The sequence below is a fragment of the Aptenodytes patagonicus genome, chromosome 5, assembly GCF_965638725.1.
Source record: "Aptenodytes patagonicus chromosome 5, bAptPat1.pri.cur, whole genome shotgun sequence".
Lineage (NCBI taxonomy): Eukaryota > Metazoa > Chordata > Aves > Sphenisciformes > Spheniscidae > Aptenodytes > Aptenodytes patagonicus.
Window position 1 is genome coordinate 17,286,776 of NC_134953.1, and position 22,578 is coordinate 17,309,353.

Below are 22,578 nucleotides of genomic sequence, written 5' to 3' on the forward strand. Positions count from 1 at the left end.
TGCTCCCCTCTGCTCAGCCTCCAGTGCAGCCTTTTCTTCTCTGCAGAGCTAGCGCTGGAAGGCAGGGAGCTCGACCCTCCTTGTTCGCTGCATCACCGTGGCCACCTGCATCCAAACCCAGCCCCGGCAATGAAAATCTCCCCCCAAATTACTGCACAGCCTTTGCCAAAGCATGGGGCTTGCTCTCAGCAGCTCCCCATTCAGCGCTGCCCCAGGGGAGCATCCCAGGCCCTGGAGCCGTGGCTCTGAGAGGGGCCTGGGTCCATCCTCCTCCTGAGCAGCCCTGGGAGGTGGGTGAGAGCAGTGTCAGGCAGGGCCAGCAGCTGCTCGGGGAAGAGGTGAGGATGGCTCATTGCAAAATGCCCACAGTGGCTGCTGCCGGCTCTCCTCTCAGGCCAGGCTCCCTCCGCTCACACGAGTGGCAGCTGCCAGAATCCACTTCCCTTGCGTGGGAGGGAACCTTGCAGCGCCCCACAGCCACAGCACAAGGCCACCATAAGGAAGGCCTCATCAATAGCCAGCCAGCCTCTAGAGAATCGTTGTAGCAGTTCCTCTTCCCCTTTGCCAGACTTTTTTCCACCACAGGGACTTTCTGCAGCTAAGCCCTTGTCTGGGGGAGGCCCTGCCGCATCTTTAAAGTGGTTTGACAAACCAGGATCCATCCAACAGCAGCTCTGCCACTGTGTGCCCAGGGCAGCAGGCTCCTGCCAGGGCCAGCCTGGTGTTCCCCATTGCTGGTTTTCCAGCCAGGAACAAAGGGACAAGTTGCAGCTTGTGAGAAAAAAATTCTCCCTTCCTCAACCCTGTCTTGGGCCCAGCCACAACTCTCCCAACAAGAAGCCCCGGTGGCCTTTGGGTTGTGCTTGTGGCACCAAGCAGCTGCAGAGAGGATGGGAGCGAAGCCCAGGTAGGTCTCCTTGCTCCCAGCAACGTGTAGGCTTGCCTTTGCTGAACTGTGCACTGCCCGGGATGGCCCTTCTGGGATGGTCACCTGCCTGCCGGTGCAGAGTCCTGCCTCCATGGCTTCATAGTGGTTAACGGGCTGAGCACCACGGAGGGAATGGGCTGTCCAGGCACAGCTGGATCTCCAAGCCCAGCACGTACCAGTGGTGAGCCATGCTGGGCAGTACCATAGTGAGTTGAGCTTGGCCACTTTTCACCAGAAGCAAAATGAAACTGCGCTCCTCCTGAGGGTCTGCATCCTCAAAACATCCACCACCACCCTAGCACTGCTTTAGGAACCTTTATTTTTAAAAGGAGTCTTCCACACTTCACCCCACTCTCAAGAGGACTAATGCAGGTGAATCTCCCCCATCCCATCCCAGCCAGGCTCTGCCAGCCTGGCAAGGCAAGAGACAGTTCCTTCACACCACAGCCTGCATGCTGGGGCAAAGCCACAGCTGGGGTCTCTCTCCTGGAGGAGGGGGCCAGGCAGTGAGCACCGGAGAGAGGCTGGAACCTGGATCTTCCTGCACAACTGCTCTCAAGTTACACTGACTTTGCAAACAGAGGCACAATATGAGCCAGACAACCCTGACAAAGCCCCTTTGTGTGCAAAGGGCAAAGGTAGAGGAGATGGGAACAGAGGGCCTGGGCGTCCTGCAGCATAATCTAAGCTTCCACAAAGGAAAGGGAGAGGCAGGGCCAGCCCCAAGCTCGCACAGGCTGCTGCCAGCTTCTCAGCTCAGAAGAGAGTTCGGGTACCGTCTGGGATAGAGAGATAAGGGAATTAGGCTGCTCTCTTCAGCTAAGTAGCTGCAATCAGTCACAGCTACAGGATTGATCCCAGAGGAATTGCAGCGAGACAGCATGTAGAGTGCTGCAGCTGCCAGTGTGTGTCCCACGGAGCTGTGCCACACTGGCACTTAGCATCTGACTGAGCCCGAAGCAGCAGGACTCAGTGACCCCACTGCAAGAAACATTCCCAGATTCTCACAGGCAGAGCTTGGAGGCAGCACCCAACCCACTGAGCAGAGAACGGGCAAGGAAAGACCGTGTGTGTCCCTGCCCACCACTCCACCACCACTCCTAGAGGATCAGGAAAATAGAAGTGAGGTTATAAAGGAGCCAAGCAAACCAAAACCAAAGTGCTTTGGGCAGGGAGCAGTTCTGTAGTCCTGTAGTGCAGCCAGCACTTTCATCTGCAAATGCACCCGGCATTTGCTCCTCCACTGGGGCACACGCAATTGCACTCGCTAGAAATAGCCAGAAAGCCTGCCCTGGCTTCAGATGAGATCCCCCAACCCCAGCCACCCAATGGACTCTTCAAGATGCTGCCACAGGGAGGCTTCAGAAAGGAGCAGGCTTCCATACTGCCAGGCAGGGCAGGATGCAGCTTTCCCCTCCTCATGCACCCAAGGCTTGGGATTCCGTTGTGCTTCTCCCCTTCATGCAGGGTCACTCCGTACCAGTGCCGAGGGGGAGGAAGTCCTTGCCATGGGTGGCTGAGGGGCATCATCGGCCCCGGCTTTTGAGGGGATCTTGTGCTCTCGGGGTGGGGTAGGAGGGGGGAAGGTGGGGCTCTGCAAGGCATCCGAGTACATCTCGTCCTGGACACAGGGACGCTGCACAACCCTTTGCAGCAGCGGCTTGAGCAAGCCTACAGTCAGCTGGTTCCCCTCACTGGAGAAGGGCACTGGATCCTCCTGGGAGTGAGGGAGGTGCTGCAGGACCACGGTGAGGATGTCCGAGGCGGTGAGCTCTGCAGGGCACAGCAGCCACAGCGTGTCCAGATAAGGGTCCAGCTCCCGGTGCTGGGCAAACTCCGCCAGCAGCGTGGTGAATATCTCCTTGTTAAGCAAGGGGCTGAGCTTGGAGAACTTCTCTGCCACCTCCACCACCCGCTGCCACCGCTTCAGGCGGATGAGAAGGTGCAGAGCTTGCAGCACGGCCTTAGGCCTCTTGCTGCAGAGCAGCAGTTCGAGCTCCATCTCATCATTCGCCTCGCTGCACTTGTTCTTCCTGGCCAGTACTCCCAGTGCTCTCTTGTACAGTGGCACCCGGCCCTCTGGGCCCTCCTTGCTGCTGTATGCCCAAGAGATGCTAACGTACTGCTGGGTCAGCTCCACAAAACTGGGCAACCACTTGGGTTTGAACCTCAGGAAGGAGGCGCAGATGAGCTCAAAGAGTGGGACCACCCCATTCTGACCCACCTCCTCCTGCTGTGGCCCTCCCAGGACCTTCTTCCACACCTCCGGGGTGGCCCTGGCTACTAAGAGGCCGTCCCCATTCTGCTGCAGCTGCAGGCAGTTCCTCGTGGCCTTCCAGGCAGCCTTGGGGAAGGAGGCAAAGACGGAGTTCAGGTAGGCCAAATTGTCCTTGTCCATGTCAGAGTGCAGAACGCGGCTGACCTCCTGCTCCACCAGTTCCTCGCAGTAGCTTTCCACCTCACTCTCTGGTGCACACACCACACAGGTCTTGAGGAGCTCCAGGCTCATGTAGCTCTGCAGCTCCAGGCTCATTGTGCTCAACAGCTTGGCATAAGTGTCTTGGAGGCCTCGGGCTGGCTTCTGCTTCTGGCGGAGGCTGTGCTGCAGGATGGCAGCGAGGGCCACAGGAGCCTGGAACACACCACCTTTCTTCAACTTCTCCACCGTCAGCTTGGAGCTGCTGAGGCTCCTTCTCTGGTAGTATCTGCAGGCCTCCTCGAACACCACCTCCACCAAGCATGGCTCAGGTCTGCTGCTGTCCTCAGCTTTGGAGAAACTAAAGCCGTAAATGCCAGTTTGAGTGAGGAACTGGATGCTGTCCTCCTCTCCCAGGGACTCCAGGAAATGCACCTCTTTCATGCTCAGGATTTTCTTTTCTATGAGCCTTCCACTGTTCTGGTCAACGAGGTACAGGACCCCAGCCAGCATGCAGGCCAGGATGCTGCCAAAGGTCTTCAGCTGGACAGAACTTCCTTGGGCCAGGGGGCCTCCCTCCAGGTCAAAGATATGCCTCTGCGTCCCATCTGGCTCCACCATGTTCACAGCACCCTTCGTGCTCACCAGCAGCAGACCCTCACTGTTGGACACAGCAGAGGTGTGAATGTCCAGAGGTGCCAAACCTGAGAGAAGACCCACAGAACCAAGCAGGAGCTTCCTGAAGTCTGACTCGCTGCTGGAGCGCAGCACCTTGCTGTGGATGAAGCCTGCAGAGGGGGCTGTGATGGTGAGCTTTGCCTTCTCGGGATGCCAGATGAGGAGGAATTTCGAAGTGGTGGCAAAGCTGGCAGCGACAGGCACCAGGAAGACGTGCTGAGGGGAGGCCAGGACCTGGTACTCAGGGCTGTTGTGCAGGACTATCCTTACAGTGCCCAGCCGCACGCCTTGGTCCCCCACCTCCAGAGCCCGGGTGCAGACACAGAACCTGAAGGCACACTTGCTCATGTCCGAGTGGGCGTCCAGGGGAGGCCTCTCCTCACACCACACCAGGCTGGCTCCCTGGCTGCACACGGAGGTGATTCGTGCCCGGGCACCCTGGCAGAGCTCCAGTGTCTGCAGCAGCTGCCAGCCCAGGGCCACCACAAAGTGCCAGACCTCGGTCCGGCCGTGTTCCCACACGATGGCCAGTACCCAGGAGCCCAATGTCACAGGGCTCTGCAGGAAGAGCAGTCCCACAAGGGCTGGCTGGGGCGGCTGCCAGTTCCTCTCCAGGTCAGCTCCACTGATGCTGTGACGCTGGAAGGCCACCACCCGGGGCAGGGGGGGCGGCCGGCTCTTCTGCAGGACCAAAAGGTGCTGCCCATCGGGGCTGGACTGGACACGGCTGGGCTCTTCTCCCTGGCACAGCAGCTCCTGCAGCCAGTGGCCTCGGCTGAAGTCACTGAAGTCGGAGACCTGCCGCAGCATCCCGGCTCGCTTCATCTTGGGGCGCCTGCCCTGGTCACCGAGAGTATGCACCAGGGCGAGCAGGGGCACGGAGCTCCTGCTGCCACGGAGTCCCCTCCCAGGACCCCCCACTGCGCCCTGTTCCCCAGGGTCTCTGGAGACCCTCCGACCCCCAGGGACCCCGCGGGCACCCCTCCTCCCCCGGCGAGCCGGTTCCGCGGGCACCGACCCCCCGAAGTACCTGCCGCGCCCCCAGCTCCCCAGACTCCCACCTCCGCCCGAGGGGACTCCCCGCTGCCCCGCCTCCCCAGGCACCCGCGGGACCCCCCCCTCCCACCGGGACCCCGCGGGGCCTACCTGCCGCGGCGGCTGCCTGCTGGGGACGGGGCGACCCTCCGCCGGGGCCGGGCCGGTGGCGGCTCGGCTCGGCTCGGCACGACGCGGCGCTGCGCAATCAGGAGGCGGCGGGCTTCCGGGCGGAGCAGCGCCGCGCCGGCCCGGGCCGACCCTCTCCTACTTCCGTCGCCGGTGCGGGGAGGGCGGCGGGGCCGCGGCCCGGGGGCGGCCTGCGAGGCCTCGCAGGCGGAGGGACCATATTTTACCGGGGGGTGGGTGTGTCAGTCTTCTCAGGGAGAGGCGAGCTCCGTCCTGCCCGGGGAGGAGTCTTCCCGCCGCTGCCCTTGCCCGCCCCGCCTGCGGCTGCCGCCGGTGACCGGTCCCGGAGTCGAGACCCGGCGCTGACAGGGTCCCCCGCCCACCCCGCGTGCTGGCGGCGCTAGGACCGCGCGGCGCGGGCCCACTCGGAGCGCATGCGCAGCGCGGCCGGCGGCGCCTGCGCATTGGGAAGGGGAACGGCTCGCCCGCAGGTAAGTGCTGGGGCTCGGGGCGGGGGGGGGGCGGACGCGGCCCCCCCATCTCCGCGGGGACAGGCCACGCCCCCCGCCGCCCCACCTGAGAAGCTGCCCCGGCCCGGCCTGGGGCGGGTGGCACCGGTTCCTGGGGCTCTGCCGCTCCGGGGCGGGTCTCCGCGGGGCGGGGACGCTGTCCGCCGCGAGGGGCCTCGCCGGGCACCGTCTCCCGGGGGCGGCGGAGTCCGCCGACCCGCTGGCCACGCTGGGATGTCCCGCAGACCCGGCTCTCGGGGGCGCTGGGGAGCCTCCCCCGGCCTTTGGGCAGCCGGTGCTGGCGGCACCTTGCCGGGGGGGCTCGGGGTGGGGAGGGCGCGGCGAAGCCTGCTTTTGCCACAGCCCCTTTCGCGGGCCGGTGACCCCGGGCCGTGTCAGGGCCCCTCGCTGGCCGCCCTGCCCTGCCTGAGGCCTGGCCGCCTCCTGGAAACTTTGGGCGTGCGGGAATAGTTTTACACAAGCCTGTCGCCTCAGAAGTTGTCGGTCCTTTCCCCGCCTGCCCGCAGCGCTGCCGTTACCAATAATAATGCGTTACCACCGCGTTGCCCAAGTAAGTGCCTTTGGGTGCCGTGCAGCGAGTGCTGCCTTGCCTGAGGAGGCCTCCCAGCAGGCTGGAGTTGCCCAACCCTTTGGCTCTGCTGGTGTAGCTGCTCACGGGCCACAGTGTCGGCCGGCTGCTGAAATGGTTTGGGTTCAAGATAACTCTCTCTAGAAAAAGAATGAGCAGGGCATATTCTTTTATCATTGGTCGCTCTAATTATCTGGTTTACCTCATGGTCCTACAAGCACTTGTATTGGCAAAGCAAAGGGGGGCAGTAAACAACGGTGAAGGGGTGGGAACTTGTTATGTTTATTATGCTGAAGGCAAGAGGCAGCTTGCTACTTAAGCAAGCTTGCAGCCTCAGTCAAAACCCTGTTGCATATGTCACTGTAAGAAAGTTTGCTCTTAAGCAGAGACTGTAATCTGAATATATGATGAGAGCCAATTCGGGCTGAGCAGGTGGGTGGAATATGCAAAGCAATAAGATAATTTGGATCATTACGATATGTGGTGATTGCAGTTCACCAGCTGTTTGAGCTCTAGTAGGAAGCGTGACAAAAATTTTTAAGAGGAATTTTTTTGGGGGAAAAGGACATCAGTTTGGTTTTCCAATAATAGCGTAATCCTCTGTCTGTGTCACTTAGGGCACTTTTTGCTGTGTGCAAAGAGAGTCTGCAGGTGGGGTATATACAACAAAAATGTTAAACAGTTATTGGCTAGCATGCACAAAAGAAACAGTGAGGCTTTAATGAGCTGCTAGGCTAAGCATTCATCTGCTCACAACCCCTGCTAACACACCAGGCAGCCATGCAGACATCCCTCAGGAGGGGAAGGCTCAGCCTCTGCTGCTCAAAGTTGCTGAGTTGCTGTATTCTGGCTCCCTGGTGTTTTTTTTGTTTGTTTGTTTTAGTTCTTATACCTTTTTATGTTAGTGGTTTTCCTCCTGAGTGCTTGTGCTACTAATGGTCCATATCTCAAAAATGTTACCTCTCTGCAGCTCTACCTTTCTTATCTTGGCTTGGCTCTACTGTGCAGCTTCTTAGAACGTAGCAGCTTCCTCAGAAGTTGGAGCCAAGGTCATGCAGCTGCACTGTATTCAGCATGGGCCTTGGATCTACACCAACAGCCATGGGAAAAGGGCAGGGGAAGGTTACAGGGAGAGTGTTTTTCATCAGAAGGAAGACATCTGAAAAGGTCTCCGAGTGACATGAGCTTTTAGAGTGTAGAGGGAGTGTAGAGGCAGTGCGGAATATTTCATGGTGAACTAGGTGGGATGGATTCTGAAGGGCTTGAAAAGTAAAAACCCAAAGAGACTGTCTGACACAAGAGAGCTGGGCATTGTAGCCAGGAATATGGAAAGGAAGCATGATGAAATGAAAAAATTAATTTGGAAAAATGGTGTGAACAGATGGAGGTGAAAGCATGTGACACTTGTCTAGATGGACTTGACAGGAAGAAGCTTAACTAGTTGATGGATTGGGTGTTATTTTAACTGGACGGATATAAATGAAAGGCAATTATGGATGAAGTGTTAAAAATGTAGCTTGGATGTTATTCTTTTATATCATTGCTAAAGCAGGTGTAGTGGGAGGTAGTTTGTGGCTGTATCTGCATTAGGAAGCTGTTTTTCCTGTCTTTCAAGGGGGGGGGGGAAATAGGTCAGTAGCGGTGTAACTTTAGATTGTACTATGTAGAAGCACATACACCGCTACTGCTCTGAGCAGGATGGAAGGACTTGCTAGTAAAAATGCATATACTGGGACTGTGCTGGAGATTACATTGCTTGGTACTGCAGGAAAAGTAGGATCTATGTGGGTTTTTGTCATCAGCACACCCTCAGAATGTATTTCTTGTTACATACTGCATGAAGGCACCTGGAAATTCTGCCAGATGGATCCAGGGCTTGTGTTACTGTTTCCCTTATTGGTGGGTTGGGCACCTTACAGTTCTGAAGGAAGGTGCAGTCTGAGCAGTTTTCATTCCAGTGGACAATATACAAATAAGGTTGCAAAGAATGGATGCAATATAAAAGTAGCGTGGATGTACTAGCACAAACAGTAACCACCAACGCAGGAGTTGGTGGAGAATAAGCTGCAAAGGGCGTTATAGCAGGAATTTGGTCATGATGGTTGCTAAAGGCTTGACAGAATCTAGCCCAACGTGTTCCTCCTCTCTCTGTTTTCACTAGTGGTCTGCCAGGCTGCTGCTGGGTGGTCCTGGGGGTTTTAGTACTGGAGCTTGAACTGGGTCAAGGCACTGTCTGTGCATTGGGATTCATGAACTCTTGTGCTGGGTGCAGATTGTCTATTGCTTCCAGTGATAGCCGGGTGCTGGAACCTGTGTTTTAACTGCCTGTTGCTCAGGTCCAACAGTGACTCTGCAGATTCATCACATGGATTAAGTGCAAGCTTTTCCTGGAACTTCACTGAAGAGTTTAATGACTACTCAGCTTTTAACTAACGTGTTGCTTTAGAAGCTATAGGTTAACTTTTAGGCAGAGGTTTATCCCCCCCTCTTGCATGATCGAGATAATTTTTGAACAACTTTCCTTTAGACTTGAGTGATACACCTGCAAAATACCTTGAAAGGCAAAGCGTGATCACACTGGGTCCCAAGTGCATGCAGTTGGTGGTGGGGGCAATTACTAGCCTTGAAATATTTCAACAAGTGAGTCCAATCTTAGTAGCAGTGGCAAGTCAAGGGATATTGGATTCTAAAAGCAAAAGTATCTCAGTTCTTATTTAGAGTCTTTATAAATATTGATTGAGGTCCAGGGCTTTGGCATTAAAAAACTAATATAGATCACATTATTTGCACTACCTTTTTCAGATAGGGAATAAATGGTTTGCCAAGTAAGTCAATATGTAAAAATACAATTTTGTCATCTGTTTGTTTTCTTTTTATTTAGCCAAGAAGTGTTACAGTATATTTTTTTGAGGGGTCCACACTGAAAAAAATACACTTATTCATGTTTGGTTGTATGTGGGGGTTGTGTATATGCATCTGTAATCTTAAAAACTTTCAGGTTTGTTAGCCTAGGCAATTAAATGCAAAATACAGTGCTTGATGGGCTGCATGCAAGATTACAGAAGTTACAAGTTTTGGATCCTGATGTCATTATAGTGTAGATGTGCATTAGTGTTATGTTCTCTACAGGAGTATTTTTGCTATTATAAGATGATCTATGGAATAATAATAAGTCTGTACAGGAGCCGAGTGACAATGTGGAGCAGCCAGAGTTTTCAATGTGCACAAGTCTGAGTAAACCTCAGACTCAAAATGTCAGGTTCATTTTTCCTGTGGATATTCTAATGAAAAGCTAACAGAGATGTGTTCACCAGAATGTCACATGTTTGGTTGGAATCTCTGCTGTGAGTTCTGGAATGAAATGGAAAGGAGGTGAATGGTTGGATGTGCTCATCCCTTTCTTCCTGACTGGATCAGCTGATCCCAGGGTTGATGACAGATAAAGCAAGAGTCTGCCTGAACTTCTGTTTGCCATGGCTTTTATCTTCCTGCCTTTGAGCTGCCAATACTCGTGCTCTGTCGAGGTTTCGTTTAGTTCCAGATGAAGCATCTTGGATCTGCTGCTGCACAGCAAAGTACTTGCTGTTCTAAAAATCCACACGCGTGTGCTTCTCTTGGCCCTGAGGGGTAGTTCTCCTGTGCAGTCAGTGACTGTAGCAGGATTCACTTGGCGGCATGTGTTAATGGGACTGACCTATTGACAGTATAAATTATCCATTTGAACCGAAAATGTGGAAAATGCACTGATGCTTCTTAAATGTGATGCGTTTAAAGGATAATTGTTAACTATATTCAGTGTCGTTGTTTTCATAAGCTGTCACGGTGTCCTGATAATTTGACACCTCTACAACTTATTTATAAATGTTTTGTGCATTTAACTGTTGTTTTCTGCAGCTGCCTAGAAGGTCCCCATTAGCAAAATGCAGTTTCCTGTTTCTGTCTTTATGACATCTAGAAAATGTAATTGCATAAAGTGAAAAGAAAAAGCCATTTGTACAGCCTGATCATCATAGGTCATGAAACAAGCACAGCCTAATAAAGTGTTGGCACGAAAGGCGACTCTTACTTTTCTCCCCTTGCTCCTCCATATGCTCATTTGTAGAATAGCAAATTATAAACAAGAACATTATTTAATCCTTGCCTCTAGCAGTCTTCCTTGTATGTGCTCTGTGCGGCTTTGGTTGAGAGAATATGAATCCCAAGTCCCATTTTGACAGAGACTAGAATTTTCACATGATCATGCGATCCCTCTGATGCTCACCCAGCATCAAGCCTTTATGTCTTGTGGGATTTAGATTCTTCTGTCTTTCTGGAAATGTAGGAAAAGTGTTAAAATGCAGCTCTTAAAGTCCAGGGACTAAGCAGAGCGTATTGATCCCTTCCCATTCACGTACACATTTGCTGTGAGAACGCTGACCTAGAAGCACTGAGAGTTAGTTTATTAGTTTTGACACTGGGATTCGTTAGCTGTAATTCAATTAGAAGCACGCTGATGGATGTGTTTGTATGCTGGGGCTGGCAGCTGCTTTAGGTTCAGAAACTTACAATTCTAGTTTTGTGCAATCTTGGGTAAGATTTGTATTGCTAGGGTAAAAGTGACATCGTTCTTGATTTGGTTTTTAATAGATTTCTCTCTGTTTCCAATTATGTTTCTAATTAGAATAATGTCTTATTTCCCATGACAGTTAAAAAATAATGCAAAGTCTGAAAAGAGAAGCTATCAAGATGATTGAATAATGTTTTCTTTTTCGTTTGTTAGACTGAAACCTTTTTCCATCTTAATTGGATATATAGACCTACTGTATATTGGTATTTACAGAAAGTTATGGTGCAGTAGTTGCTAAGCTTTCTTCTGTCAATGTGTCTTGGGGCCGTTTCCATTCTCACCCCAGCACACGTGCCAGCCCTTGACCAGCCAGCTGCGCATATTCCCTTTCTAGCAGGAAGACAGAACACCTCTCCGCCTTTCTGTATAAATTCAGCTTTTCAGGTGTGAGATCTGCTGCTCTCTGTCCTACCCTTTGCTTTCCCATCCAGGCAAAGCTCCTTCCCTTCACGCCTGGAGTAGGGTCTTTTGCAGCAGCATTGTTTCTCCAGGCCCAAAGATGTTTTCCTGCCGCTTAGAACTGAGATTTACGGCTCAAGGGATGGATGTCTGAATAACAGACTCTGGGAGCCTGGGAGTCCTAGTTGAGAACATAGTTGTAGTTTAAGACAATCAAAAGCTGTCTGCAGTGGAAAGAATGTAGAAGAGATCTGGAACTGGCATTCAGTAGTTGCTGGAACTTGCTCCTTGAGGGAAAGACAGATCTAAACATGCTGTGGTTGTGGAAGGGGCTCAGGCAGTCTGGGATGGAGGCTAAATCCAAAGCTGTTGTCCGTGGCTGCCAGCTCAGAAAGCTCTGGGGTCTTGGATGCTGACTGCAGTGAACTTACCTCTCTATGCATAATTTAGCATGGCTGAGTGCAGCTACCACAAGAAGCCTGCCCATGTTTTTCTGGAGCATGACTTAAGTCAAGCCTCTGCCTGAGGTATGCTGCTGCTGTGTGTGTAATTACCTTTGGAGGTATGGGAGAGAGGTTGGGAGCTCAGGAATATGAGAAGGGATGGCATTCCCTTTCTGCTAAGTACCTCTGATAGTGCTGCAGTGATAGAGGAGGTTAGAACAGTGCTAAAGCTGTGATGCTTGCCAGAAAAATCTGTGATTGCAGATAAATACATATTTGCAAGGTCAGTGGTGATGTGCTTTGTAGCATCAGACATGAGGTTGAGAGTACATGGCAAGTCATGCGTTCTGACTCAGCCCCTGGAATGGGTTGACTGTCGCAGAAGGTTCAGGTCTATAGCTATGGCTGTTACTTTTTGTAACAGCTCATTTTGTAATAATCATACTTCCTTTTTTCTTTAATAGTATAACCAGTAAGCATGAGACACCGATTACTTATAGTAAAACCTGTTTGTGTTTCTAGAAAACGCTTTGCTGTCAAATGGATCAGGAAATTCATCTGGTTTTAAAAAAAAAAAAAAAAAAAAATCCCTGCAAAGCTTCTCCCCTGTGTTCCTCCATCCTCCTCCCAAAACTGAACAACATGTGATGCTTTTGAGGCTGGGGTTCTTCTCTGGCTTGATTTGCAGAGCAGCTGGCACAGCTGAGGGATGCCAAGGTGCAGAGGTAGGAATGAGCAAGGGTGGCAGGAGTGCTTTAGGGAGGCTTTGCAGCCAAATGTTTCCTAGGGTTGGACGCCGCCACAGTGTGCAAAAGCAGAATTTGAAATGCTTTGGTAGGCAGCAAATTAAACAGATGAGAGAAGACTTTTTCAAACAGTTTCAGGAGCTTTTTGTCACAAGGTGTCCTTGAGGCTTGACAAGCGTCAAAAAGGACTGGGTATCCATTCAGTAACAAGTATCACAGTTCCTGCAATGAGATTGAAAAATACATACTTTTCTAGATGTAAACTGCATTGGTCTGGATCATGAATCAGTTTCTAGCAGAGACGAATTGAGAAAATTTATATGTAAGGAGCTTATTCTGTATCTGCCTGTGTCTGGACTTTTGCATCTTTCTTTGAAATGGGATATAGGACTAGATGGGACCTTTGATCTGATTTCTTATCTAGTATAGTTATTAAAGCCCCTACTTTCAGCTTGTGAGAGACTATTAGTATTTCAGTACAGCGAAAAAGTCTCTCATGGATGAGGCAGGCCAGATATGCCTTGAAGAAAAGTTCAAGTTTCCTTAGCCTTTTTTGTCTATTCTTACCTTCAGGGTATACAGCATGGCCCAAACAGAGAAGAAAGGTGGGCTGCTCCGGAAATCTTCAGCCTCCAAGAAGCCATTGAAGGAGAAAGTTGTGTTGATGTATGATGAGATTTTCACGGTAAGGACTTAAGCATCTCTTCTTTCTAAAGTGTTGTGTTAAATTTTCTTGGATTAGTTTGTGCGGAGGGCTCTGCATGGTGGATTCTTTTCCCAAGGTAAGGACTGCACAGTGTAGGCACACGTTTCAGGCTCTTCTACTGTCATGCAGAGCTCTCTATTCTGCTCTCTTCCTTAATGTCACCTTGTCCTGTTGCCTACCAGGACCATTTGTGATCTACGGGAAGTTGTGGCTTTTCAAGTATTTCTCAGAAAATAATCCAGAAAATAAACAGAGGCATCCCAATTGAGAGCTGCTTCTGTTTGTCCTTCTGTTTCTGGGAATCTGTGTAGACAGAATTCTATACTGTGAGACCACTTGGTCATCCAGTGGGATGATGCTGACTCTGAGCTACTCATGATAAGGATTTTCTTTAAATTCTGCCTGAATGATTTCTTCTTGTTTGCTCTCATGGCGGTTCCTTTTCCTTTCAGACAGAGGACCCCAGTAAATGCAACCCTAGGTTTTGGGAGGAGCTGTTTCTCATGAAGGTAACAGGAATTGAACATCCTCTGATTTGCCGCTGCTGTTCTGCCTACAAAGTGGCAGACTGTCAGTGCAAGGACTTGCGTTTCTAAGGTGTCAGTGGTTGTGTAACATGCATGAACTGCTTCTTAACCTGACAGGTCAACTTGGAATACCTAGAAGGCAAGCTGGAGGCTCTGGATGGGGAAGAGTTAATGAAGATAAAAGATAACATCAACTGCTTGTTTCAGCACTGCATCCAGGCCCTGGGTGAGGAGCACCCAATCAGAGTGGTCAATGCATTACAGGTACCACGCTGAGAGATAGGGAATGCTCTCTTTTGCTTCTAATGAGGCAATATATTTGCTGCTGGTATCAAACGTCTTGTGCTCATTTCTTTGCTTCTGAGGAGAAGTGATGTCTACAGAGCAGTTGCTACTTATTGTCTGTGGAGGTTACAAACGTTCATAGTCTCTTTAGCCTTTGAAGAACAATAGCTTGTTTCAGAATTCAAGAGGATCTGGTGATGCAGGATGAAGCGGATGGCAATGGGGGGACAAGAGGGGCTTGTTCACAGTGCAGGTGGTCAGTTTGGGGGCTCAAGAGTACTCTGTGTAGCTTTGTATTCTGCTTTCTCCTGTTCTCCCTCATTTCAGCCTCCTTTTTGAATTTCCATATGGATAGAAAATGAAATAAAGCTCTGGAGATGTTAGTGTGAAATTCATACAGGGGACTGTCCCTGCTGGACGCTTCCTAATTGGAAGCTGTAAGAATTGTCACCCGGAATTAATAACCATTTTCCTACAGGTTACTCCTTACCAAAGCTATGCTGTCCCATGTCTTGTGCAGGAGACTCCCCTCCTCAGTCTTGATGTTTGACGTTACTAGTTCACAGGCTGATTCTCACAGTCTGGTGAATGCATTTGTCTCAGCTTCTCTCAGCTGTAGGAATACAGGATATGAATTTCAGATTTGGAGAAGTCACCTGTAGGAGACATTGGACAGGCAGTAAGCTGGGAAAAGTTGATTTAAAACAGAATATGTACACCTCTGACATACAATCTTGCATTGTTTTATTTTTATTTTTTTTTAGAATTAGTTTGAAATGATGCTGTTAAATATTGTAGTTACAGCTACATAGACAGTCTAGCCCAGCCCTGAATTCCCAAAATTGTATTCAGGCTCTTGGCAAAAGTTAGGCCAGGGCTCAAGTCTAGAATCCTGCTGTGTGAGTGTAAATAGGAACCAGGTAACACATCCTGAGCTTGAGTTGGGAGAGCGTTCCCTTAATCAGATTGTGTTCATGTGGAAAGTGATCCCGAAGCCAAAACTTATTTAAGCAACCTTTTCTTGAGAATGACCATGGTGAACAAAGGTTTGTTTAGCCCAGTATCCTGTCTCTGACAGTAACGAAAAAAAGGATGTCTACCTTACCCTTTTGCTTCTGTATGGTTCTAGTGGTCTGCTGATTCCTTGAGGTCTGCTTGTCTCCAGCTTCACATCTTCTGAAACTAATTACTTCTCACAGGTGAATTTAAGCTGGAGTCTAAAACTGCAGTGGTTATATTCCTGCTCCTTCCCTCTTCACAGACCTGAAAGGTGCCTGATGACAAAAGTCTTTTTTTGACAAAGAGACAGTTTGTTGGTCAGACTTAGTATAGCAGCGTGGTAACCAAACAGAAATTTGTGCTCTCTGTAGCAAAAGCATCTGCTGTATGGACAGGCATAATGTGATAAACTATGCTGTATGGGTGTTGTATGTTTTGGCATGCTTGAAGCAAGAAATTAATCTGGAAAGCTCTAAGGCATGTCTATCCATACACTGCTTCTGCCTCGCAGTTTCCTGATCAATATTTTTGGCCTTAAAGTCACACTTAGCTATTTTCCAAAGATTGTGGTCCTGTCTGGTACAAACTGGGTCTGGACAGAAGAAGCAGTAAGATTATCTTTCCTCAGAGTGCTGTGGAATGAAGGGGTGAACAAACAGGAAAAATATGGACAAATATAGTCTTCTCTAATTTTTTTGAGTTTTCAGTATCCAGGATCCTCCTTAGAAACAACAGAGGTGGAGAGGTCAGACAGAATGTATGGCTTCCAGGCTGGTGGTATTAATTTAAATACCTGTGCTTTGCCAGTGCTAGGAGAGGGTCTTAGGGCGGGTTCTGCTATTGAGTTGTAGGTGTTGCCTTACATCTTACCCTCTGATTTTTCCCTTTGCAGACTTTGTGTGCATTGATTCGGGGTGTCCATCAGAAGAACAAATCCACTTCTGGGTTTGACATCATCAACATGCTTGTGGGTTTTGATAAGGCAGAGCTATGTATGAAGGTGAGGCCCTGGCAATGTAGAGAAACAGTTTGCGCAGCAGCCATGTTGCAGGGGCAGTGATTTGTAGATAGGTGTGCCTACCAAGGTGCAGCTTTTGGGGGAAATATCCCAGCCACTTATTAAAAGCAGCTAGAAGAGAAGTAGTAGTTCTTTACCTGCTAGTGGCTCAAAGACAATTGGGGTCCCTGTGTTTGTTAGTAATATAACAGAGCACTTCTCTTTCTTTTCCTTTAGTTCCATGCTGTGCAGTCACTATGGTTAAGAAATCCTAAGGCCAGAAAAGGCTGTCACAGGCCATTAGTACCTAGTATTGAACCTCATATCTTGTGCTTATTTTTTAGCTGATTATCCTGTGTTCTCACATTTCCATCAGCACATGTACCGTTTTAAATTTACTTGATGCTCTTCACTGTAAAGATGTTGAGTTTTGGGAAATGACAATGTAATCAATGATAAAGCTGAATTCCTGTCATATCTTTCATCTCTCTACAAAAAGTAGTAATTTTTCATCTGTCTACAAATAGTACATTTGGGGAAAATATTAAGTACTAGTTTGCTTATCAGAACTACATTTTTCCTTTAAGAATAACTGTATTACCTGTAACTTAGTATTTGGAAAACAATTATTTATGAATATCTGTCAAACAGCTATATAGTATCTATTTTTAATCATAACTAAGATACGTACTCTTAAATTGGAGGTGTGCTGCTTATAAAAAAAATAAGGTGTGCTTATAAGTAAAATGGAATATTGAAAAAAGAAAGCACTGATATTACTGTCTTGCAAACAAAAAGGAAGATCATATTTGTAGAGCACAGAATTACTTTGAGAATGAAATCTGTTGTTATATGTATACAAAATCTCTCAAGCATCTAGAGAAAACTCTTGGAAAATGATCATGATGTTATGCCTGTAGTCATTAAAATGTAGTTTACACAAAACAATGTTGAGAACCAGTAGTGTGAATATGGCCTGTGTAACAGTAGTAATGGCTCAATTATTGATTCTGGAATAACATGGCTTTATATTGGTGCTCTTATATTTGAATCTCCCAAAAAGCTTTTTATAACAAACATTTGAAATAATTTTAAATATTACTTTTAAATAATGTGATTGTTGTTCTTTAGAATCTGATGGAGAGCTTGGACTCGCTCCTCTGTGCAGAAGGTTCTGAAAGTCTCAAAAGCTTGTGTCTGAAGCTACTTCTCTGTTTGGTGACGGTAAATAAATACCAGCTGTATAATAACTTAAAGGCTTATATGAGCCGCATCTTGAGGGATGGAACTGTCTCAAAACTTGAGCAGAATGCTGCAGTGTGAAGCTTAAGAAGGGGAAAGAAATTGTGAATGACAGCAAGGGTCAGCCCAGGATATGCATCATTGCTCTAACCACGATGCCAATACAGACTAGCAGGCTGTTTTCACCTCGTAAGATAGGTGCCAACTGGGGCAAAAGGGGAGAGACACAGGAGAAAGTGTCAATTGGATTCACAGGATTTTTTTTTTTTTAAGGGAAAAAAGATATTTAAGAAGTTTTGGATAAATGGAAAGGGAGCAGAGGAGAGGGGTTGAGGAAAGACAGGAAGTGTGGAGCAGAGAAGAGTGGTGAGGATGTGAAGAATGAGGAAGTTGGAACAAATGGCCACTCATCATCTCTTGGACATGGTCAACTGTGAACTATTTTTGCTGTGATAAGAGATAATTGAGTGTGGAGGAGGTCTTCACTGGCCTGTTCCTGATGGGAAAGTGCTCAGTGGAGCATATGCGCCCTGTTTTTTCATTCTCTGCCTCCTGTGTAGCAGCCTGCTTCAGCTGCTGATGGCTGTTGTCATGCAGATGTGTAAAATATCAATCTGTAGAGGAAAGGGGGAGTTCTTAGTACATGGGTTGTGCTTCTTGCCAGAGGGAGGGCTGGGAGGCAGGACAGATTTCTTTTACTTCATGTCTAGCTCTACTGCTAGTCACACCTTGATTTACTGACTAAGTGAGAGATTCTGGATAAATGTGTCCATCTGGTAGTAGAACTCTTCTGTTCCTAAGTGTGTGCCAGAGCCAGCTAGAGCATCATGGGAGGCTTTGGGTGAGATTTTAAAACTTGTGTTTGTACTCAGGTGACAGATAACATTAGCCAGAACACCATCCTGGAGTATGTGATGATTAACAGCATATTTGAAGCTATTTTGCAGGTAAGGATTCTTCCTTCTACTGCAGGGGCTTTTCTTCCATAGTGAGAGCTTTCAGTGATGTATTTGCTTTTCAGCTTTTTCAGTGCAGCATAGCTGACTGGCACTGTGTTGCTTCCGTTCATAGCTCAGTCATAGATTTTTTTTTTTTTTTTTAAATGCTGTCTCCTCCTTACTCTAGTCTGCTGTTTTTAGTCACTACTGAGTATTTAAAGTATTTTCACTTGAGACATTTGTGCCTAGATAGAAGCTGAACAGATTTCTGGGCTAATTTCACAGAGAATTTCTGTATCAGAGGAACTTTTTTCAAAAGGCAGTCTGGATATATTGAGTGTTTTTCTGCTCTTTGATAAATTATACTTTTTAGGAGTGGAACTGGGCTTGGGGAAACGCAGAAAACTTGCACAGATAATGTTGGTGATGCACTGAGATACTGTCCAGTGCTATTGAGAAATATATTTGCCCTTTATGCCCAGAAAGCCTACGTGCGTCTTCTCTGTGATAAATAAGCTTCTCTGTGTGCAGAACTTCTTGGAAGCACCGACACTACCTCAACCTTAAATATCCTCTTTCAGTTAGGACATAATTTGCTCTTACACATATATTTCACGGCCATGCACTGTGTGAGAGTCACTGCAAGCTTCCTGAAGCAGGCCTGAACAGAACAGTGTGATTATTTATTCCAGATCCTGTCCAGCCCACTTAGTCGCAGGGAACATGGCTATGATGCTGTTGTCCTTCTTGCCTTGCTGGTCAACTACAGAAAGTATGAGGTATGTATTCTTCTGGATAACAGAAACTTCACTTCTCTCTACTTTATGAATTTACACTGGCCTCTGGATTATTAAGGCAGCCTACAGTACAGTTTTTAGCAGTACACGCTATAACATTTATCAGTATATCAGCACAGGGCTACAGAAGTTTTGCAAGGCAGTCATATTATGCTAACTGTATCTGTCTCTGACGTGTATAATCAAATGTGTATGATATTCATACAGCTCATTTTGTGCAAACATGAAAGAAACTACCTAGGGGATTTGCATTTCCTTCGTGGAAGTATTCTGAGGAGGGTCCTTTTGGAAGAGTTACTGTTGTGCCGAACTTGCATGTTTGCCTCTGTGCGTGTGACTGTGCAGTTATACATAGTCTCCAAAGTAAAATGAGCTGTCAGTCATCTTGTGCTTCAGACTGAATTTGTGATTCAGAACCTGACTAGCAGACTGAAAGAGCACAGATCCCCAGAAGAGGTGGTGAAGGTGTGACCAAAGAATGAACTGAAACATCACAGCTAGTATTTCCAAGAGAAGTCTGTCTCCCTTTGACTGATTCCTCTCTGGGAAACTTTATTCATCTTCCTTTTTCTAAACTGGTTGTGCTACTTTGTGATGTATTCCCATTTTTTTCTGTTACTCGTCACCTTGAAGAAGAAACATTTCAAATGTCAAAAAAACCACCTAATGTTGGCTTTTCTTGGCGTGAGGCACGATGCTTTAATGATTAATCTCATTTTTTTCCATAATTAGGAATATCTTAATATACTTAGATTGGCAAAAAGTGGGAAGGTGCTGGAATACCCCCTCCTCAAAAGAATTACTGGGAGGGGGCAGGCTCCAAAACCTACCTGGTTTTATAATGAATCTTGTTTTGAATTATGAATCGACCTAGAGAATAGGCAAAGACAGGAGCTACACTTAGTGTCAAGGTAACCCCTGTTAATTTCTTATTCCTGTGAATGTTGTCAGAATCATGAATTACAGATTCTGTTCAGCAATCTGTGCCATGGTAGCATGGAATGGCAGCATGGAGTTTGGTTTCAGTATATGGCCATGAGGGAAAACTGTTGGGAATGATGTGGGTAGAGTTACTAATGAGGGCAGACTGGAAAGACCAGAGGTCTCATTGCAACATTGAGGTCAAAAGGTGGAGAGCTGTGGAGTCCCATCCCTGAGCTGTGGATCCCTGTGTACTATAGTTTATGTCCTTAGTAAGATAGAGTGCTGTGAGTACATAAGACTTGTCCTCTGCTCTTTGCAGTACCTTTCTGTAGAGTACTGAGTTGGGGTCGAGTGCTTTGGAAAGCATCGTCCTAGATGTCTTCAAACTGGGCACCCAAAAGAAATTGTGCTGATGTTTAAAAAGTACAATCCAACCTGAGGCAGACATGTAGCAAGGGGAATTTCAGCTTGAGTAGTTCATCTGTGAAGGTTGAAAGCAACCCGAAGAAAGGTTTTATATGATGGCTGCCTGACACTGCCTTTCGTAAGCAGCACTACAAGCAAAGCCTGTAGTAATGCAGTCATAATCTTTGTCCTTAAGCAGAGTAGCTGCTTTCATTTGCTGTTCTTTGGCCCTTAGAGTCAGTTTAATGGTTGCCTGGTTGTCAGTGTACTGTAGCATACTTTCATGCCTCAAATCCTTTGGAGTTCTCTTTTTAGTTAACTGTGCTGCATTTGATAGGTTCTCTTTTGTTCTGAACTTCATTGGTTGCTAAATTGTGTTTCCAGCTGCTTAAGAAAATCTAATTAGGCTGAAAATTCATTAGCTGACTATGATTTTGTGTCTGTCTTTAATGTGAATGCCAGCGTGTTTTGCATCAGGATGTTCTTTCATATTTTTGGGATGTGAATTTTGTAGTCTCCTCTCAAATTCCCTGGGGAATATCTGTCCGCATTTTCATTACCAGTGTAGCTGATATCTTGGCTTGCTCATTAACTTCTGTTCTAGGAGTAAAAATGATTTACATGTCTTTACCTGGAACCTTTAAAGGGATGTCCCTGATCTGAAACCTAATAATTTTCAAAAGTTGTTCCAAGTATATACTTATTCAAGTCTTCAGCTATATTTTATGCTTTTTTTATCCTAGTTCTGATTTTAGAGAAAATGTTTTTACCTTGATACTATGTGAGAGAAACATAAAAGAGTAACTAAATAATTGACTATATCAGGAAATTGGTGAAGCTAAGTGTACACAAAAGGCTGCCAAACAGAGAAAATGCTGTGAGGAAGAGTATTTATTTGATCACTTTCTCAGTGTTTTAAGGGATGGCTGTTAGAATAGCAAGTTAAAACATAAAATCAGGTAGTGACTTTTAAATAGTTAGATTCCTTGATAACATCTAGGTGGAAATTTCTTTGCCTCATGTTCAACCCACTAGAACTACATATTGTGTCTTTTGCTAGGCAGAGCTGAAAGAAATTAGTCAAAATGTGGGTTTTTCCCCTTCGTGTGCTTGTCTGGCAGCATGTGTATCTGACAGCCCTTCATGTCCGGTTATGTGGACTTACCTCTCCTTGATATAGTCAACTACAGGTGCTGAAGAGACACTTTTCAACACTGAAGTCAGAAAATTAATCTTTTTTTTTTTTTTTTTAAAAAAAGTCTCACGCAACTCAAATTATTTTAAATGAATCTCTTTAACAAAACAAGTGATTATTCAAGCTCCAATTCCCTGCAAGACGGCCTGCCTGCAGAGGAGATGGCCTCATCAGGGCTGGCAGCAAAGCTGCTGAATCATCCCTAATGAGTGTTCAGGGAAAAGTCTTGCGAGGGATAATCGAGTGGACTCTGACCTTCATTTGTGTTACAGATGTGAAGATAAGTTAAGCACCTAACTAGGGATTATACATGGTTAGCTTGGGTTTTTTCTGCTTTCTTTTCCTACCAAAAAATTGTTTCCCATAGGTTTGTGTTGGAGGTGGAGGTACATTTGGGGGCATGGAGGAGATCTCACTCCCTCTGCCAGACCTGTGTGCTTCTTCATATAATACTTCGTATGGCTTGTCTCACCTGGTGATTGCTTTAAAAAGTACCTGGTAATGATCTCCCTGCAGCTTCCACCTTCATTTCTATGAGATTGTTGGCATTTAATGGTGGGTAGTTCGTGAAGGACATCTTGAGTATTACCAGGCTTCAGGAGTTTGTGTCTGTACTGCATCGCTGACAAGACCTTAATGATATAGTTTGTTACCTGATGGCAGTGACAGGAAAAGACCTGTGTTCTCTGAAGAGCTGGGAATCATTTCTGAGTACTTTCTGGAGGCAGGTGGAGGCAGAGGCTCTTTCTAAGTTTGTGTCACTGCTTCATTGACACACGTTTTCAAAATGCTTATCAACCACTTTTCAAGGCTGCTGCATGTTTCTGCATGTTGTGGAGTGGCAGGCGTAATTTAGACTTTTAAAACTTCTGCTGTGATACCCAGTGAGAGGGGAAGTGAACACTGAAACAGCAGGAATAGAATAGGGAAGCAGGCAGGGAGTATGGGGTGGGCTTAGGGGTGCTTGTACAACTTGCAAGTCGCTGATGTTCATCGTAGATGTGCAGACTAATGCTCGTAGAATATAACTGGAACTGTTGGCTCTCAAGGAGGGGCAGGAGCAAACTGCATGCCCTGTGGGCAGC

General features: G+C 47.5%; 2 protein-coding genes across 5 annotated transcripts in view; one reads left to right on the forward strand and one right to left on the reverse strand.

Moving 5' to 3' along the window:
* Positions 1-1,230: 1,230 nt before the first annotated feature.
* HPS6 (HPS6 biogenesis of lysosomal organelles complex 2 subunit 3) lies at positions 1,231-5,224 on the reverse strand. 2 transcript variants are annotated; one of them, XM_076338883.1, is made up of 2 exons: positions 5,169-5,224; positions 1,231-4,857 (listed from the first exon to the last, which is right to left on the reverse strand). In XM_076338883.1, the coding sequence occupies exon 2, from the start codon at positions 4,845-4,847 to the stop codon at positions 2,388-2,390; it is 2,460 nt and encodes an 819-aa protein (XP_076194998.1). In that variant the 5' UTR covers positions 4,848-4,857; positions 5,169-5,224; the 3' UTR covers positions 1,231-2,387. The 2 variants fall into 2 exon arrangements, with proteins under 2 accessions (XP_076194998.1, XP_076194997.1); XM_076338882.1 differs by having other exon boundaries at positions 1,231-4,862; positions 5,169-5,207.
* Positions 5,225-5,644: 420 nt separating this feature from the next.
* The window catches only part of ARMH3 (armadillo like helical domain containing 3), a 130,414-nt gene continuing 113,480 nt past the window's right edge, over positions 5,645-22,578 (forward strand). For 2 of the 3 annotated variants that reach the window (XM_076338885.1, XM_076338887.1), the window contains exons 1-8: positions 6,078-6,266; positions 13,052-13,163; positions 13,637-13,693; positions 13,829-13,975; positions 15,888-15,995; positions 17,124-17,216; positions 18,107-18,181; positions 18,865-18,951. In XM_076338885.1, the coding sequence (XP_076195000.1) occupies positions 13,062-13,163; positions 13,637-13,693; positions 13,829-13,975; positions 15,888-15,995; positions 17,124-17,216; positions 18,107-18,181; positions 18,865-18,951 (669 nt within the window). In that variant the 5' untranslated portion in view covers positions 6,078-6,266; positions 13,052-13,061. Of the gene's footprint in view, positions 5,678-6,077; positions 6,267-13,051; positions 13,164-13,636; positions 13,694-13,828; positions 13,976-15,887; positions 15,996-17,123; positions 17,217-18,106; positions 18,182-18,864; positions 18,952-22,578 lie in introns of those variants that run through there. The other variant, XM_076338886.1, reaches the window with a different exon arrangement.

Bases quoted from the DNA above. Each gene is read 5' to 3' on its own strand.
- HPS6 (XM_076338883.1), bottom strand. From the start codon at position 4,847: ATGAAGCGAGCCGGGATGCTGCGGCAGGTCTCCGACTTCAGTGACTTC.